Raw genomic sequence first — 18,951 nt, 5'->3', positions numbered from 1 at the left:
AACTTTGGGCACCTTTGACAGCAGTACAACTCCAAAACTCAAAGTCACCCCATCTTCTGAGTTCTTCGGCCTCCTTAATTAAAACCATCAAAGCCATTTGCCACCATGATTTTAAATTTGAGTTAACAAAAAATGTCAAAGTCTGAATGTTATGGAAATGTCGATAAAAATAACGGTAAAATGTCGATATTAATGGATATTGCTAGAAAAATCATGAAAAGAGCTACTGTTATTTTATTGATATTTTTTTATATTTTGTCAACTTTTTATCATATAATGGAATGAACCTATGAACATGTGGATATTGACAGAAATTTAATACCCTTTGTCACCACCTTCAATTGCTATCAACCATCAAAGTTGTCACCTCTATCAAACAAAACCATCATTGCCTCTATCTAACAAAACTATGCCTAAGACGAACAAAATGGGGATAAAATCCCTACAAGGGATCTACTTTTGATCGAGGATTCCTGAATCTAAGCCTCGTACTATCTTCTTTTTTAACAAAATGTTAAACTTTCAATATGAGAAAATGAAAAAATATAAAGCCATATAAAAAAAAATTAAGCCCACAAAAAGGAAGCCAAACTATAAAAAATGGCTCCAATCAAGTAAAATAAGATCTAAAAAATAATTACAAGAAAGCTTTACACTGAAGCTTGGAGAGAAGCATAGATCCTTACAAAGGATCTAACATCATTTGAATTCCTAAATCCACTTAAGATTCTATTGTTCCTCTCACTCAAAAGGCTCCACAAAAAAGCACAACGTCCCCCCTTAGATGAAAAGACGAGTGGAGAAGAAACTCTAAATCATCTCTCCACTACTCCTAGAAAAAACAAAGAATTTAACCATCTTATCAGATAATAATATAGATAAGATTAACTAAATACAGGTCCCTTTTACAGGGAGAAAGGCTAACTAAATCTAAATCCATAGATAACCTAAATTCTCTAGATACTAGGTAATCTAAATAAATCCCTAGATAATAGGTAATAAGATAAGATAAATCTAAATAAATCTCTAATTACTAGGTAACAATATAGATAAGATTAACTCCTCCCCTCATTAAATGGGATGACACAAATATTCCCTAAATCAAGGTTTTTTTCATCAACAAGACACTCAAGAGGGAACTACAAGAAAAATTGTCGTACAAGAACATCCCTTCTCCCTCGAAAAACTCCCCTATCAGCAATAGAAGAGTCGCGCTATTTGTTTCCCTATCGGACAACAGGCACGAATAATAGAGAAGGGAGCTTCTCAAGTAAGAAAGGACAACTGCTACGAAATACCACGAAATGATTCTTGATAGAGGAAAAATGGTATAAACATGCAAACAAAGTTTTGTGTTATGAAGTTGGTTCCGTTTGTAGTGAGCTTTTTAATCAATGTTTTGTGACAGTCAGTCAGTTCCCTCAAAATAACTCTGCCACAAAGTAACTCTTACCAACAGAAAAGAATATTATACATACCCTGCATCAAGAATATTTGCATATTGACGTATAAAATGGGCTGCACCTTCAATTGTCTTGGATGAGTAAACTCCTTTTACACCTGAACAAACATATATGTCATCATATCAATCGGGGCCATAATGCTGCAGTCTACATACCATTAAAATAATTACTAGGAAATTTGGACATCCCCATTTTCATCCACCACAAAATTACTACCCATCCAATTGCGAACAAGATTTCTATTTATGTGGACAATGTCTTGAGCAAACTATTTATTTAGATGGAACGAGAATCCTTTGTTTCAATATAACAGGCTCCAGCCCACTTAAAACATGAAGATAGCCCAGACGGCATCAATATAATATGGACTGACCGAAATCTTTGTGCTGCACAGGATCATTGAGTGCTTCAATGAAAGGTCCAATAATAAAAGATTCTGGCAATGACTTTAAACAGGGTACATGTTTCTTCCAGTCAATGGCTAAAAAGGACTGCATGATCAAGCATCTAACTGCATTAAACAATAAGGAATGACATAATTCATCGAACAAAACACATAAAATTTTAATCCAAAAAGATGCATGAAAATTTTAATCCAAAAAGATGCATGACATCTGAGTTCCAGTTTTCCCACCCATCCAATTAACTAATGAACAGATTGGTGGTACCTAAAGGATTTTCATGGTGGAATCCCCGAACCCACAAGATTGATATCCAACTAAAGATTTCGCCAGACATTTTGATTTGGTTCTGATGAAAGCCACTAGTAAAGCTGTCAAAATTAGTAGATGTCGGATCTTGTAGTAACAAGGATATCTGCCAGAAAACATTGGTAGTTAGAAACAACACTGAGGCAACTACACACGTTTAAAATTTTTAAGTGATCTTGATTTTTTTTTTTTTAATTATTATTAGAAAAAAGACGAATCCATTAAAAATAGACAAAGAACAAAGGGAAGAGGAGTTCCAATTCCAAAGCTGGAAGGGTCCAACAAAAGCCCTCCAATCTAAATAGATGGTATGAATAGAGTTTATTTTACGAGTAAAAATAGAGTAATTAAAAGGAACTTATGTAGTGGCCAAGAGCTGTACAAGATCACACAAATTCTAAGGAGTTGAATTTATAATTTCTCCTTTCAAAGAAACCAGAAAAAACTTTAATAGCACATCGATAAGAAAATATCTAACCTCTTGTACAATAAATAACTATTCTCACTTTTCAACAAGAAAAGAAATTGATTGGATTTATAAAACAATATATAATACAATAGCATATAAAAAATAATCAATACTTTGACATTTAAAAATTAATCTAGATGATGAACAATATTACAATATCCCTCTATTTTCATCGGAATGACTATCTGGTAAGAAAAAATAGTTTAGCTTGAGGATGGTCACATTGCACACGAGCAAATGTAATGAACCAATTTATTAAAGCAATCAATACCTTTTATTCGATAAATTAGAAATGAAGTACACCCGTTGTAAAAACAAAACTTTCTTGAGCTGATGATAAGATAGTTAAACACCTAATCCAAAACTACAAATAAGCATAAGTCTAAACCACCCACCTTAGCCACATTAAGTTTCTTGGGATGGGAAAGCCTCATTACGTTTCTTAGATGGGGCTATCATACATTCCATTCATACACCAAAGTATTCTTGTTTATATAGGAAATTCCATGTATGAAATAATCAATAGAGAAGGATAAGGTATCTTCCATCATCCAAAGACAGGATATTCAAACGTCACCAATTGAAATGAAACAAGAAAAGGGAAATTATAGAAGAATTTGAAAAGTGAGATATATCTGAGGATGAAGCGAAAGGGGTCAAAAGCATCAATACCCTTGTCCTCAAATATATATCTTTTTGAACAAGATATGAACTTCTCATTAAAATAATGAAAAAATACAAAAATGTTCAAAGAAACAAAATTCAAGGGGAATGAAATAAATAATAAATAAAAACATGAGTAAACTTGAGCTTAAAACGTAGTGAGGAAAAATAAACATGTCCCAATTCATACAAATATCACTATGGGAATAATTAGCAAACAAATTAGGTAGAGAACTCCAATGAGATGCTTTGAACATAGCGATAATGAATTTTCCATCCAAGCTTTAGAGTTGTCTTCAAAATCCTTTGGATTCCCTCAAACCATAGTTTTGAAATTAAACCTTTGATAGCATTAACCCAAAAAAGATAATCACGTGGAGGTAAAACCATACAATAATCAGATGGTGTTCCGACTTGCATCATTTTCAAACACCCTCTGAATCTTCAGTCTACAAATGCTTACAATGGAACTACCCAATCGATTATTGAACGGTCTAACTCCTTAGGTTTGACTTGAAACCATCTGGGCTAGTGGACTTCATTAACCTTTCAGCAGAATAATGGGCTAACAATTTGCAAGTGCTCCAGGGCCCACCATACTTAACGGCTATCATTCTCCTTCCTGCCAAAAATTTGAACAATATTGGAACTCAAGCACTTGCCTCCTTAACCAGTCCTTTGTCTTCTGCGCATTGTACTGGCAACCCAGAAAAACTGAACCCATGCCTTTTATCCACCGAGTACATGTAATATCTAGTACCCATTGCCATTAGGCAAGGACTTTCTTCTTCATCATAGAGTTTGATGGCTGCCTCAAAGAAGAAACATCCACAAGCGCAAACCACTAATAGCCAGTAACAGAGCAAGGAATGGGACCACTAATTGCAATGGAAAAACTCACTCCCTTTGTCATTCTCTAATTCGATAACAGCAGAGATAAAGGCAAAATAATTGCCTCTAATTTCAATGAATCCCTCCAGACAAATTGTTTTCCTTGAATATCTGATAAAGCCACTAACTTTATATTTATTCATCTTAAAGTATTCACCCTCCACAGAGAAAGGAGAAGGCTATGAATTTTGACTCATCCACGTATCAAGCATTTACGCACCCCTTACAATGTAAAAAATTATTCCATCGTTTGAACTTGGACCAAAAAAACTGGCTACTGTTGACTACCTTTTGCACTGACACAATAAATTTGCCTCCTCCACATTAGCTCGTCTAAACAGTGTTTTGTCAAAGTGAGACTTCGTTTGATTTATAATATTAACGAAGAAAAAGAATGGATGTGATACTACCATGCATACAAGCATACAAAATACATATCACATGGACATGGCAGATACATACACAACATGAAGTACACATCAATTTTAGAAAAAAAAAAACAAGGTAATGTATAAAAAAGTGGAGAACTAGACATCCTCCTAAGACTGGATCTCAATAAAAGACTGGGAGGGGAAGTTAAAAAAACAATGATAACTACAAAAAATAAATAAATAAAATAAAATAATAAACTGATGAAGAATATTGAGAAAGCATTAAATGTGAATGAACCTGGTGATTCCAAGCAGCGTCAACCAAGTGTGAACCATATTCTTCAAGCATTTCATATAGAAGTATGAATGCTTCCCACTGTTGCTGCCGGCTATTTGTTACAGGCTCCTGTTGGCTGCAAATTTGCCCTACACCCAGTGATTTTGCTTCCTTATTGGCCCATCTTTCCTTTTTTGTAATACCTCGATCATTACTATCTTTTTCACTTGAAATTGTCTTTGGAATTGTTGATGCATTGTCTCTTCCATCTATCAATAGTGCTTTATTCAATATATGTAGTGATTGCTTCCTCACCAAGCTCTCCTTGTCCACCTAAACAGGCTCAGCAAACAAACATAATCAACCTAACCACAAATATGAAATAAATATTTCTCAACAAATAAACATGAAATAAAATTGTTACAAGTCATTCTAAAATCCGTAATTGTACAAGTAATGAATCTCAATCAACAATAAACAATCGAAGGTATGTTTGACTACCAAGCCTCTTTTAATTTCTTCCCATAAATCTTTATCAGCTATGTCAGATTCTTCTCCATCATCACACATTCCAGCAACTCCAAGCTCTTCATTGTGAGGGAAAAAACATAAATAAAGAGACAAAATCCTATAGGCATCTCTTCTCTCCAAAGTTCCAAATGAAAATAGTTTTTTGCAACATTTCCATATTTTCATGAGGAAACGACTCCTGTAAGACAATCATGTGCAATAAGAAAATAAAGAGGTGAAACAGAATTCTTAAAACTAGAACATGCTACACGTTTGGACTAAAGTTCAAAGAACATGTAAGCCTAACCTGGAGATATTACATGCCTGCCCTTGAATGGAGACCTCTAAGGAGTGGTGAGAAAGAAGTGCTTCAAAGATTACTGGAAGAAGATAGTGAATGGCACAAGATCGATGATCCGAGCTTTGTAAGAGCATTTGTTCAGATAAATTGCAAATATCCCAAATAAGTTTAATAGTAAACTCTTCGGCTTTTTGGCCCCCATTTGACACCACTACATCTGATGCCTGTGGTGCTTGTCTGTTACCAAGGACAGCATCTAACATTACAGCCAACACGTGGCACGCTAATGGTAATTGAAGAAAGCCATAGGCTTTCATTGTTGAGTCCAAAATGACAGAACATCTATCACCCTCAAAGGTGCTCAACTCTTCATTTTGCAGCACGTTCGGGGAATAAATAGCTGAACTTATACAAAATGGAATTAGAGTTGCTTCGACAATTGGCCAAGAGTTCGTCTCAGTGACAACATCAATGAATGATCCAAAGACCTAATATCAAGAAATTAAGTCAACAGGTTAAGCATGCTCGAAAATTTCAGGTACAATTATCATCTGAGATTAGCTTTTATAAAATAGTACCTGGTTAAGCATTTCCCGATTCAATGTAGCCGCCTTATTTATCAAAGGAACAAAACTTTTCCATATAAATGACTTCAAAGCATCAGGATCAGCACCTAATGATTAAATTAGTTGACCATATGATTAACAGCACGTTACTACCTAAAACATTATATCCAGCTAATCCGAATTGCTGAAGTAATAACAAACATGATTGCCCAAATGAAATCCTAACAGATTGTCGACAAACCTCCATTCTAACAGAGTATAGAGACATGTAAATCTTCTTTCCTTTCCATTTTTCTAAGATAATATACTGGCAGAGGTCCAACAAATCAACTCAATTCTGATGGTTGAGTTGTCACTAGTGGAATGTAATGCATAAACCATATAATAAGAAATATCTAACATTCCTCGTTTGTAACACGGAACCCTCTGATGCAGATTAAAAAGGTAAAGCATTTGGAAAACTATTGAGTGAAGATGATGACTGACCAATTTTTTTAAGTATGTGGCACTGCGCGCACACCAAAGATGTGATGTAATTACATTGATCCGCATCAAGCTTTCCCTCCTTCGTAGTGACATCCTATTCAAAACAATTACCCCAGCTTAGACAAAAACTTTTATTATGTTTCTGCCCATTCCCCATTATCAAACAACTTTTGAGTTATCAAATCTCTTTTCTGGTTCATCCATCCTCTAGATTGAGTTAAAGGAAGTCGTTACTGTAAAACTCAACAAAAACATATATAGAAGCTACATACGTGCATGGATAAATACATATAGTACAGTTTCCATGATGAGGTTCTTACAGGCAATAAACATAGCACATGCATATAGAATAATATGTATTTGCTTGCATGTTTTTACAGCCTAAAATTAAGTCACAACTAACGAAGTGGAGTATTTCAGAGAAGTACATCAATATTTTTCGGAAAATTCTCAAGAAGCGAATCAAAAAGCTCGGATGGGGATAACCCAGTAGAAGCAAAAATGCAATCCAAAATAGCTGGAACTGCCATTGGAGGCACTCTCCGGAAGCTTTCTGATACTGAACTGAAAACAGAAGCCATCGAGAAACTCTTGTTGTTCGACATCTCCGCGACAATTGGACAATATCCAGAAATGCTTTCAATTCAAACGGTCCGATTCATAAACCCTAGGGTTTTTCCTTTTGCTGCCCATTTCTTTTTTTCTTTCTTTCTTTCTTTTTTTTTTTTTTTTTTTTTTTTTTTTTTTTTTTTTTTGTCTAAAATTCTTTTTCCGCCTAAAAATGCATTCCCAAGTAAGAGGTACATAGGTGGTTCTCAAGAATTCAATCCAAACAATTTTTTTTTTTTTTGAATGGTCAAGTTACTAAAAAAAAAAATTATTTATCCATAATTCATGATTATTAAACTTTAATTTTAAATAAAAATATTAAAAAAAATTCTAATTTGACTCTAAAAAAGTCCTAAATAAAAGTATTTAAGTTTCGTATTTTAACCTAAGATATATGTCAAATTTATTAAACTTGAGCATTCCTTATAGTTTCGTTGAATAATATCGAAAGAAACTTAATTTTTTCACGTAATGATTTAAGTGTCTCGGGTTCGTATTTTAACCCAACATATGTGTCAAATTCATTCCAACTTATTACTCTCGATATAAGAGCCAAAAATAATTAGTTAAAAGAAATTACGCACAAAAATAAATAAATAAATAACTGTATTTATTTACATTGAAATAGACTCTAATTTATCTCACAAAAATTATTTTAAAAATTTATCTAAAAAAATTATATATATATATATATATACTTTAATTATATAATAAATATATTATAATTCAAAATAATAAAAATAATTTGTCTGTTAAAACCTTCTCAAATAATAAGAATTTTTTCAAAGATAGTATATTTTAATTTAGAAACTGTCGTAGACACTATAACAGTTAAAACTCGATATTAAAAATAACTTATTTTTCATTAAACCGGATGAAAATAAAAATGATGGATTGAAAGTAAAAACAATTCTTAAAAAACTTTCATAATCGGTATTTAATAGGTAAAATGAAAACCATTTAGTTTTAATATTACTTAAATAACACTTAACCTAATATATTTTTTCTAAATCTAAATGTATGCCTAAATTATAATGGCCGGAAATGCTTTCAATTCAAACGGTCGGAATCATAAACCCTAGAGTTTTTGCTTTTGCATCTGACTGTTCTCTCCCTGTCTCTTGGAAGGTGAAAAAACCAAACACAAATTATTACTTTTTAATCCCTCTTCTAGACCAAGTATAAATTAGATAGGCTTCTTATATATAAAAGTTATATATTAATGGTAAAAAAAAATATATATATATATACTCGAGATGTGAATGCTCGTGATTCACTCAATATAGTGATGGATATCATGGCTGAACTACAAGGAAGATTTTCTAGAATTAGTCCACTTCCCATTATTCGACAATAAAAATTTACCACGTGTAATTAAAAGAGTTATTGAAAGATGACTAAAACAAGAGTGCACCGTGTAATTAAAGGAACCAAATGTTATTAAGATACCTGTAGACTCTTATTGCAACCTTAACCTAGTAGGCATCCATGGGCTTTTCTTTAAGCTCTATGAAGTTCAGGTCTAACTTTATAGTTATTCGAGTTTCTAGGTAAGCCTCGAAGTTTTGAGTGTTTCTTATAACCATCACAAACCTACTGTGGGTCTAGAGGTGATTCATTCATTTTTGACGTTGGGAGTCGACTAGGTGACAAATCTCATTTTTAGGGTGAACCAATTTTTTGTTATTAGACTTAGTCAACTTGCATCGCAATAGATGGTCTAAAACCTGAGTTGATATGCTATCTCATAAAATTTGATAGAACAATATGACATATAGCGGGTCTAAACATCAACTATAGAAGGTTAGTTAGCAACCTTTTCATTGGGACATAGAGTCACTCTGAATCTGGAGGAGCAACCCTCGTGTGCTGCCCAACTACTAGGTTATCTACATCGTCTTACACCCCTTCCAAGACGAGTTTATGACGCATATGTCCTGTTTGGGAGACTCCTGACCTTTTTCACACATGATAGTGACACTTAGTTGTCTCGATGTATTACATTATCATGCCTAAGCCTGACTTGACTGTATTTGTACTTCTACTGCTTGGTAGGGTGGGGCTAAACTCAATGTACTCACGTTCATGTTGTAACATGTGGCAGGTTGAAATTCTTGTAGTCGACTCTCAGGGATTGAGTTCAATTCTTCACGGATGTAAGGATTTCTTGACAAAGCAACACGCGATGCACCTCTCAGTATGTTGCATAAACTTCGTTATATTTTAATTCACAAAATTTGAAGATATTTATTTTAGAAGTGGTTGTTAATGTGTTTAAATTAAAAAAATTAAATTAAATTTAAAAACTAAAATAGATATTTTAAAAATTTTGAGGAAAAAAAAAATACTTTTAAAATGGAAAATTTAAATAGAATAATTTTGAAAGCATGTAAGATACAACCTTAAATTTAAATAAACAAGATATATAAAATATTCCATCGTCAAAAAACGAGAAATTATCACGTGACTTCAAATCAACCAGTGAATGTGAAGCTCACTGTCGCTCATCGGCCGCCATTTCTCCACCTCGAGCATCCAATAAAAAGCGCCACCATGGATTGCTATTCCTACCAATTCTAATTCGTCCTGATCAAAGAGAAAAAAAGTTCGATCGGAATTCAATAAACAGAATCACAAGATAAAATCCGTCTCCCGTTTGATATGTGGAGCTTCTCAGCGCACTCCCATGGAGCATCTCTTCTAATTATCATCACCACTTCAAGTAAACCATCTCTTGTATCTCTTTGTATCTTCCCCATTTGATTCCCGATACAACTTTGGAGAATCGCGAATTGAATCTTTTTTTTCTTAGATGGAAATGCGTTCTCTATCGACTAAAGAAATCCCTCTTTGTATTGCGGCGAATTGAAACTCACGTTACTGTAATTTATTTCAGGTTTGCTTGGAGTTACGTTTGGTGGAGAAGGGTTTTGTTCAGCGCCCTCCATTATCGATTCGGATGCCGATTCGAAGCCTTTGTATTATAAAGCGACCAATCCTACTCTTTCTCCTTCTCATCTGCAAGGTTGGTAATTTTGTATGGGGCTTTATGATCAAATGAACAGTTACAAAGACGTGGTGAGAAATTGTTCTTGTTATGAAGTGGATTTTGCAGAATTTCGGCATTTCCATTTTGTTATTAGTTTGATCAAGTACTTAGTTCTGGGCGTGAAATTGAGTATTCAATTCATCTTATGTGGAGTATGCTGTTGCAATTTTCCATCACTCTCTGGCTTTTCTGATACAGTTTATGTGGTATAATGTTAGAATTTTCCCACTAGTTGATCTACACCTTATGAAAATTTGCTTAGAGTTCAATTCATGGTAACCACCTACCTAGAATTTAATACCTCATGCTTTCTTGACAACCAAATGTAGTGAAATCAAATGATTTTCTCGGGTGATCAGTGAAGGTATGCTCATAAATTTCAAAAAAGAAGGATAAAAAGAAAATAAAGAAGAATGTAGTTACTATTTGAACGAGATGGAGACTGCTTGAAACTAAGTAACATTTTTTAAAGTAAAACGAAATGTAGAAACGTATCCTACCAAAGCTCTAGAGATGTCTTAAGACTCTTAACAATGTTTTGATGACGACATTAAGAAATTAAGCGTCATGGATCGGAGCCCGTTTTTGTTTTAGATTGGCTTGTATTCTCCTTGTTTTCTTTCATTTGTTCTCAGTGGAGGTTTCGTTATTCATAAATTTAAGAAAAAAAAAAAATTACTAATGTCCATGTTTGGCTATCACCAGATCGTAATGTTTAATATTCTTATTCTGGTAAAGTGATCTTTATTTTTCAAGAATGTAACAGTAAAACAGGAACTTCTTCATTTAGGGACTTGGTTTGAATAATTTACAATAAAAATGTTATAACTACGTATTGCTATCTCGACGTCACTTGTTTCTTTTGTGCAGATTTGCCTGGTTACACTCGCAGTGTTTATAAAAGGGATCATGCCTTGATAACACCGGAAAGTCAAGTGTTCAGTCCTCTACCTGAGTGGTAATTTTGGTCATCATCTTACTTTTGAACATTCTTGTTAATTATTCTTTGCAAGGCCTGAATTATTTTTTTCCCTTTGCAGGACTAAAACACTTGGCGCATATTTAATCACACCAGCACTTGGTGCACATTTTGTGATGTATCTTGCGCAGATGCAAGGTTTAGTTGAACTTTGCCACGAACCTTTACATAATGCGCATATATACACAACGAGTATTTTTTATAATATTTTATTCATATTTTCTTTTATTGTATGAGCTGCAGAGAAATCAAAATCAGGATTGCCCCCACATGATGTTGAGAGGTGTACTTTCTTTTGCCTTCTTTATGTAGTCCCATTGCAGAGAAATTGATAATATTTACCTAATACCTATATCATGCAACTGACATTTCAAATTTTTATCTATGGTCTTCATACTAGATTTTTATTTGTTGTTCAAGGAGCAGTGAAACTTACCAATTCGTCAGGCATAAGCGAAAAACTTACGGTAAGACAGAGTTGTCAATTTACTTGTTCATATTTTTTCTCCAGTGTCAGATGCTTGCTTTGTAGTTAAGAATAAGATTTAATGGTTTATTTCCTAGAAATGTCTATAAGAGTCATTCTTCATAGTTCATACATTTGGATTTCATTTGATATTCTCAAGGCTGCAAATCAGCTCATACAAGAAAGGTTTGTGTTGAATAAAGTACCTAATTCCCTCATCATATTATTTCATTGTCCTGTTTGAATGGTTGGCTAGCATGAAGGCCGATGATTTGTTGCTAGTGAAGTTCACAGATAAGAACAGCACCCTGAATTTTATAGATCGAACATTGAAATACAAGTATATAAATAGATTCATTTTTATTCAATGGAAACAGTGATTTGTGCTCATGTAGACTGTCTGTTATGGTCGATAATTGGATTGTTTGCGGAGTGAAACTGCTCCCGTGATATGATCAATAGTCGAGAAGTCTGATGATATTTATGAATCTGTGAAATGAAGGTTGATTCATTTGCTTATCTACCTCCGAATATCGACCATTCCGTGAAGTGTGACTCTTCTGCTACCCTTGTGGTTTTTGAAAGAAGGTTTGTTTCCACCTATTAACTATAATATGCATGAAATGGCTTCACATTTGTGCACCAGTCATCTTCACTCCAGTTCATGATAAGCATTTATCAATACTTGCATCATGTATGTATTTGTTCTTTCACCTGAAACCAATGTTCTAAGAAATGATTATGAAACTGTTCAGTATATCTATTGTCACATATATCACAGGAAATACTTCAATAACATTGCTAATAATTGGCTTATAAACAGTTCACCTCTCGTGACTTCGAATTGTCTCATTTAATCAGGTATGCTTCTCTGGAGAATCATCACCCCAAGCAGATCATTGGTTCGACAGACAAGCAGCCCCTCCTCGAAACTCCTGGTGAGGTAAGCGAGGATGTTTCTCCTTGCTTTAGGAAGGTTAAAAGTTTCTTTTGGAAAAGGAAACACAAATATTCATTGATAATATGCAACTTTACGAGTAAAGATGCAAGTTCTCAGTAAGAACTGCTGTAGATTTAAACTTACAAAATTTAATAAACTATCCTTGGAACAAAGGTTCTTCTGAACATCTTATAGATATGTTCTTATATCATCCTACAATATATTTGAAAGTTCTTCCTTGTGTTGTATCACATTACCAGATCTTTCAACTTAGGAAGCTCCTTCCCATGTCCATGCCGTACGATTTCAATGTCCATGTAAGTTATGAGTTGCAATTGAAAGATTAGTTCTTTTGTCTCGGTCATGAGCTTTCTTATAGTTATATTGAACATCTTTTCCCACTAGGTCATGGATTTTGAGCCTGGGGAGTTTCTTAATGTGAAGGTAATTTCATGAAGTTCAAATCTTACATTTCTTAGCTTTGGTTGGTTTTAAACTTCCTTCTAATTATTCGGTTTATACGTTATTCGATGGAAAAATACATTCCTTTTAAATTGGATCTATATTATGCCTCTTAATTATAGTTTTTGTTGAACGGTTGACAGGAGGTTCATTATAATCAGCATGGTTTGTTTCTCTTAGAGGGCCAGGGCATTTATCGTTTGGGCGAAAACTGGTAAATATTTCATTCCTCTTGCTCGGAGTTGATCGCCTTTCATATATATATATTATATATATATATATATATATATAGATATAGATATATAAGCTTGAAACTAGTTTCACATTTTCTTGGGCAGAGCTGGAAATTTTCTTTGGGTGGGATAAATTTTTTATTTGCACCTCTCGTGCACATAAATCTTTTAAATTCGGTTAACTAGACAAAGGTAAAGACATCTATCCTCAACCAAGAAAGAAGTTAGAAGTTGAAGTAAAAAAAAAAAAACATAGAAATCTTTTGGTTTTAAAAATTTAGGAGGGAAAATTAGAGACAAGATTTAGAACTAAGAGGGCCCCCCTGCTCTGCCCTTCTCCTTGTTTACTCCACTCTTCTCGACATCATCCATTCATCACAAAGTCCACATATAACAAATAAATCAGCAAACAAACATGTATTTTAAATAGAAGATAGATATGCATAGCTTTTATCTTGTAAGATGCACTGTAGGGTTCTTATGACATGTGACTAAAATCAAAGAAATACAATTCATTTTTCGTTCTTGTTCAAAATATTTCTCATGGACTTCGCACTTGTTCTTATTATTGCTGTTCTTGTAGGTACCCTGTTCAATCTGGTGATGTCATTTGGATGGCTCCCTTTGTACCGCAATGGTTAGTCAAATGCATATATGTTAGACTTGTTCTTATTCATCCTCATTACAATATAGTGTAAACTAGGTTTGGGTTTAATATTATATGATCTTTTCAGGTATGCTGCACTCGGGAAAACACGAAGTCGCTATCTGTTGTACAAGGATACGAACCGTGATCCCCTTGATCACTAGTAGTATGTTGATGCAACATTATAAGATTACTATCATATGAACACAGTGAACTGGTAGGATTTATTTTAGATTGTTGAAATGGAATAGTGCATTCCCCCTGCAGACCCCTTTGATTTGAGTAACGTTTTTAAGGTTAAGCATACAATAAATACTTGTTGCAAATTTCATAGTCCATTCAATTCATATTGAATGACTTTTTTCTGCTAAAAATACTTCTTAAACATTTAAAAATTTTATCATTTTAAAATTGTATACTAATTTTTATCGATTATAAAATTTATTTTGACAGAATAAAATGTATCTATTAAGTTATAAATTTTATGTGAGATCCCACATCAGTTGATGAAAAGAAAAACGAAAGGAACATTTGACTAAAAGCACCACTATCATTTGACTAAAAAGTATCCTTACCCGTAGACACGTTACATTTTAAATGGTTTGGATTAGAATGCAATTTTGTCCTTTTTAATTTATTTTATCAATTAGAAATGCCACGTGCAACTTCAATACTTAATTCCACACTTTTAGGAGACCCTTTTTTAAAATGGAACATTTGACTTTGTGAAACAAACACTAATAAAGTACTGAATTTTGATTTATTTCAAGGAATTCTCACAAACAAAAGCTTTCAAGAAATCATTCAGATTAGACAAACATTCAGTCTCCGTATGTAAAATTTATTACCTCAACAGAAAAGATATTGGAGTTGCAAGTTGTTATTATAGAGCAAATAACGCATTATGGAAGATTCTTAAGCAACAGACCCATTTTCTACAAGCATCCCATTAGAGCCAGGCTTAGAATGCATCCTTTTCCTCCGCAACCTTTGGGATATTGCAAAGGCCAACTCCAGCGACTGCGAAGCATTCAGTCTCGGATCGCAGTGGGTATGGTAGCGAGAATTCAGGTCGTCGAAAGTCACTTCCTTCGACCCTCCGACGCACTCTGTCACATTTTGTCCAGTCATTTCTAGATGAACTCCTCCAGGGTAGCTCCCTTCTTGCTCATGAACATCGAAGAAAGCTCTCAACTCGGCCTAAGTCAAATGAAAAGATAACATCAATATCTAGCAAGATTTACAGTGAGTATGCAATGTGGATTCTTGTTGGTAGACAGGCTTTTACCCTTATTGAATCAAATGAACGAGTCTTGAGACCACAAGGTGCCTTTATTGTGTTGCCGTGCATGGGATCGCTAACCCATGTGACAATAAGCCCGGCTTGACGCACGGCTCTAATGAGATGAGGTAACTTGACTCGCATGTTATCGGCTCCCATTCGGGTGATTATCGTAAGACGTCCAGGTTTGTTGTGAGGATTCAAAATCTCACATAACTGAACAAGCTCTGCTGGATCCATCTTGTCACTTACCTACATAACAAAGCCACTGACTTGATCAAACACATTATAGCGAAGTACCTCCCAGATTTTGAATTGATCAAGCACTTCGTATCTAGATGCAAACAGTGAATCTATCCCAGTAATAACAGCTGTTGTTGGGTACCTTAATGCCGAGAGGATTCGACACGCCCCGCAGGAATTCAACATGAGCACCATCCAACTGTCGAGTCCTCTCACCTACCCAAAGCATGTGAGCAGAACAATCGTAATAGAGGCCTGTCGTTGAGTCCTCCCTCGTCAAGGCTTGCTCGTATGGTAAGTGAAGGCACTCATGAGAGGTCCAGAAATCAATTGTGTTCATTATAGGATGGTCCATAGTGATTCCAGCAGCTGCCATGAATCCAAGCGCTTCATCAACTCTCTGAGCAAGTTCTTTATACCTGTAACCAATACGTAAATCTTCATTTAGTTCATTATACCTGCACCCAATAAGATAATCTTCATCATAGGATAGTCCATAGTCTAGCTATTACACTAGGTGCTCATGGGACACCGATCACTAGACTCGGTTTTGTTTAACCCAAAGGCCAACTCTAGAAGATAGAAATATCGGAACGGAAGACATTAAGAAGCATCTCAAAACCTTGCAAGTGCTTATTGTCACGGTCCTACATTCTTGACCGTGTGGCGTCGTGATCTATACACGCTCACGACTAGCCTTAAGGGGAATTAAGCCCTATATATATTTTTCGCCCCGGCTTTGTGGCTTCGTCGGACCTTAGGCGAGGTTTGTCTTCGCCGATCGAACATCGCTTGTGCGGAATCCAAGCTTGTCCAACCACACACGCCGCCTGTGCGTGTATGTTTAATCGTCTGCGACACATCCGACTTACCTCTATGCTAGGCCAACTCATTCGGTTCGACCTTGCCTCTATTCGGGCCAAGGTCTCTCAATACAACGTCGCATCTCGTCTTGCCATCTCGATCCCCATCGACGAGGTCCATATGTCTTGACGCCATCCCGAGTCTCGGGATGTCGTCGGCCATCATAACTCGTTCGGTCGTGCCATCGAGAATGGGCCCGCGTGTCGTTCATCTCATCAGGGCTTCCCGAACATCCATCCATCCGGGTTCTATCGAGGCATAGGCCCTCCCGTGCCCATGCCAAGTCATTTACGGATACCGTACCGGATAGCGGGTGTATGTAGCAACCTCCAACACGCGGGCTAGGGCGCAATACTGGCACACCCGTGCCGTCCGGTACTGTCCTTCAAAAACCCATTTCAAAGGAAGTCGCCCAAGACACTCGTCTCGGCACGCTCGCCCACACTGTGACACACGTATGTGCCACAGGGTAGCTTTCTCCTCGTTTTCTAAAACCTTCTTTTAAAACCGAGGCTAGAGGCTCGACCGTACGTCGCTTGGCCGTAGGCGACGCAAGAACAAATTGGCTTAACTCACTTGTCGCTGGAAAGTGAGTGCCGCACAATCGCTAGTCCGCTGCCTTCGAAAGTGCGATTGTGTCACTTATCACCAAGCCACTCCTCAGGGTCATTCAGTACATGAGGCTAAAAGACCAACAAATTGGACACTCCTTTTGAAACAGGGAAAAGGCTTTTTCTTTCTCATTTTGAGAAGATGGAGAGGCTGAGTTCATAATGAAGATCATAAATTTAGATCTCAAGGACGCAGCCGTACAACCTATAGTCTACAGGACAGATCTGTTCAAGTAAGGCAATTATTGAAGAGCATAAATTGTAAAATGACAGTCACCTGTCTCCTTGCTCACTGTGTTGAACGAAGTCGAGATTCCATTGAGAAACTCTCTGCATTGCAGCGTATCCTCCAGTGGCAAATGCTCTAAGAAGATTCAAAGTGCCTACAGATTGGAGATATGCTCTAACCAATCTCTGAGGATCCGGGGTTCGAGATTTCTCGTCGAAAGCATCTGCATTGATGTTATCTCCACGATAACTTGGGAGCTTTACACCATCTTTAACCTCAAATGAATCTGACCTGGGTTTAGCAAATTGTCCTGCCATTCTTCCTACCTGTGAACATAGTTGGTTGATCAAATTTATATCAAAGAAATTCCAAACTCAAACATTTCTCATCTTTGAAAGGATTTAATAGACGACAGACTGGTATACTCGGATATTGAATATGTGTTTGGTAGAAAATTTAGCATAAAACATGCTAATGTTGTTTTCAAAATCTTCACTTCCAGGGTTGTAGAATCTAAATATAATCCAAATACAGCTTTTAGAAATTGATATACCAAATAAAAATTCCCAGAATTCGTTTAATTCAATGAATCTGAAAACAATGGACTGACTGAATTTGGATAAGATAGTGAACAGATCTAGATAGAGTATTTGCAATATCTTCCCAATGTGAATATGAATTCAAAAAACGAGATACCAACAAATGCAGGGTACGTGTAAACAATCATGGATTGAGATCACATCATGCATATCACAATAAGTCATCAACAGTGAAGTAACATATGAATAAAATAATCGGAGATAATCGTATAAAATTCAAGAATCCGACAGAAATCAACCTTTATAATGGGCATTTGGGCGCCATACGTAAGAACCATACCCATCTGGAGCAAAACCCTGAAGGTATCCCTAATATTGTTCCCATTAAACTCCTTGAAGCTCTCAGCGCAATCCCCACCTTGAAGCAGAAACGCTTCGCCAACGGCGGCCTTCGCGAGGCTCTCTTCGAGCTTGCGAGCCTCGCCAGCGAAGACGATGGGCGGGAAGGACTCGAGAACGCGAAGAACGGACTCGAGCTCATTAGGGTCGGGATATTCAGGGAGCTGAAGGGCCTTCTTGGATTTCCAAGAATCAGGCGCCCAATTGGAGGATCCAGAAGTGAAATGCGTGGAAGAAGAAAAAGAAACGGCGGAGGGAATGGTCCGGCAGAATTTGGCGGCGTTGGGGATGGGAAAATGAGGTTTGAAGAGGAAAGATTTGGTGGTGGGAGTTGTACGGACGGCGGAGGAAGTAAGAGGAGGGAGATTTGTGGAGGCGGAGATGATCATTTTTTACCTTGTTTGTGAGTCTCCAGTCGCCGGTAAACTCTGAAGTCGGTTCTGTTGCTGGCTGGATAATGGGCTCGCTTTACGTCTGTGTATCAAATTTGTTGGGGACCACCTCAATTTGCATGTATATATAATATATATATATATATATATATATATATATAATTCTTTTATATTACTTTTTTTTAGTTTATTTATTATCTTTCTTCCTAAGTTTTATAATAATTAAACTGGCCAATCGTGTAATTATATTAATAAAAATATTTTGAAATTTTTCCTAATATCCATATTTTTTTAAGTTTTT

General features: G+C 35.7%; 3 protein-coding genes across 7 annotated transcripts in view; 1 reads left to right on the top strand and 2 right to left on the bottom strand.

Annotated features, from left to right (window-relative positions):
- The window catches only part of LOC111441850, a 45,523-nt gene extending 38,107 nt beyond the window's left edge, over positions 1–7,416 (bottom strand). For 4 of the 5 annotated variants that reach the window (XM_023079025.1, XM_023079019.1, XM_023079034.1 and 1 more), the window contains exons 1-9: positions 7,136–7,416; positions 6,708–6,801; positions 6,234–6,328; positions 5,662–6,143; positions 5,346–5,553; positions 4,866–5,177; positions 2,132–2,279; positions 1,837–1,974; positions 1,479–1,560 (exon numbers count right to left, since the gene is read on the bottom strand). In XM_023079025.1, the coding sequence (XP_022934793.1) occupies positions 1,479–1,560; positions 1,837–1,974; positions 2,132–2,279; positions 4,866–5,177; positions 5,346–5,553; positions 5,662–6,143; positions 6,234–6,328; positions 6,708–6,801; positions 7,136–7,312 (1,736 nt within the window). In that variant the 5' untranslated portion in view covers positions 7,313–7,416. Of the gene's footprint in view, positions 1–1,478; positions 1,561–1,836; positions 1,975–2,131; positions 2,280–4,865; positions 5,178–5,345; positions 5,554–5,661; positions 6,144–6,233; positions 6,329–6,707; positions 6,802–6,979; positions 7,074–7,135 lie in introns of those variants that run through there. The other variant, XM_023079043.1, reaches the window with a different exon arrangement.
- Positions 7,417–9,977: 2,561 nt separating this feature from the next.
- On the top strand, positions 9,978–14,427 carry LOC111454479 ((S)-ureidoglycine aminohydrolase). The gene is made up of 13 exons (XM_023095973.1): positions 9,978–10,038; positions 10,213–10,341; positions 11,236–11,323; positions 11,406–11,482; positions 11,588–11,627; positions 11,745–11,811; positions 12,313–12,398; positions 12,672–12,753; positions 13,011–13,067; positions 13,156–13,194; positions 13,356–13,426; positions 14,029–14,082; positions 14,180–14,427. The coding sequence occupies exons 1-13, from the start codon at positions 9,978–9,980 to the stop codon at positions 14,253–14,255; spliced, it is 927 nt and encodes a 308-aa protein (XP_022951741.1). The 3' UTR covers positions 14,256–14,427.
- A 437-nt stretch (positions 14,428–14,864) lies between these two features.
- Positions 14,865–18,734, bottom strand: LOC111450607 (phospho-2-dehydro-3-deoxyheptonate aldolase 2, chloroplastic-like). The gene is made up of 5 exons (XM_023090824.1): positions 18,159–18,734; positions 17,369–17,646; positions 15,759–16,035; positions 15,380–15,625; positions 14,865–15,291 (listed from the first exon to the last, which is right to left on the bottom strand). Exons 1-5 carry the CDS (start codon positions 18,645–18,647, stop codon positions 15,007–15,009), a joined length of 1,575 nt encoding a protein of 524 aa, XP_022946592.1. The 5' UTR covers positions 18,648–18,734; the 3' UTR covers positions 14,865–15,006.
- Between the last annotated feature and the right edge of the window lie 217 nt (positions 18,735–18,951).

This window comes from Cucurbita moschata, unplaced genomic scaffold (genome assembly GCF_002738365.1).
Source record: "Cucurbita moschata cultivar Rifu unplaced genomic scaffold, Cmos_1.0 Cmo_Scf00001, whole genome shotgun sequence".
Taxonomy (NCBI): Eukaryota; Viridiplantae; Streptophyta; class Magnoliopsida; order Cucurbitales; family Cucurbitaceae; genus Cucurbita; species Cucurbita moschata.
The sequence above is the reverse complement of the archived record's forward strand: the minus strand, read 5'-3'. Positions and strand labels throughout refer to the sequence as shown.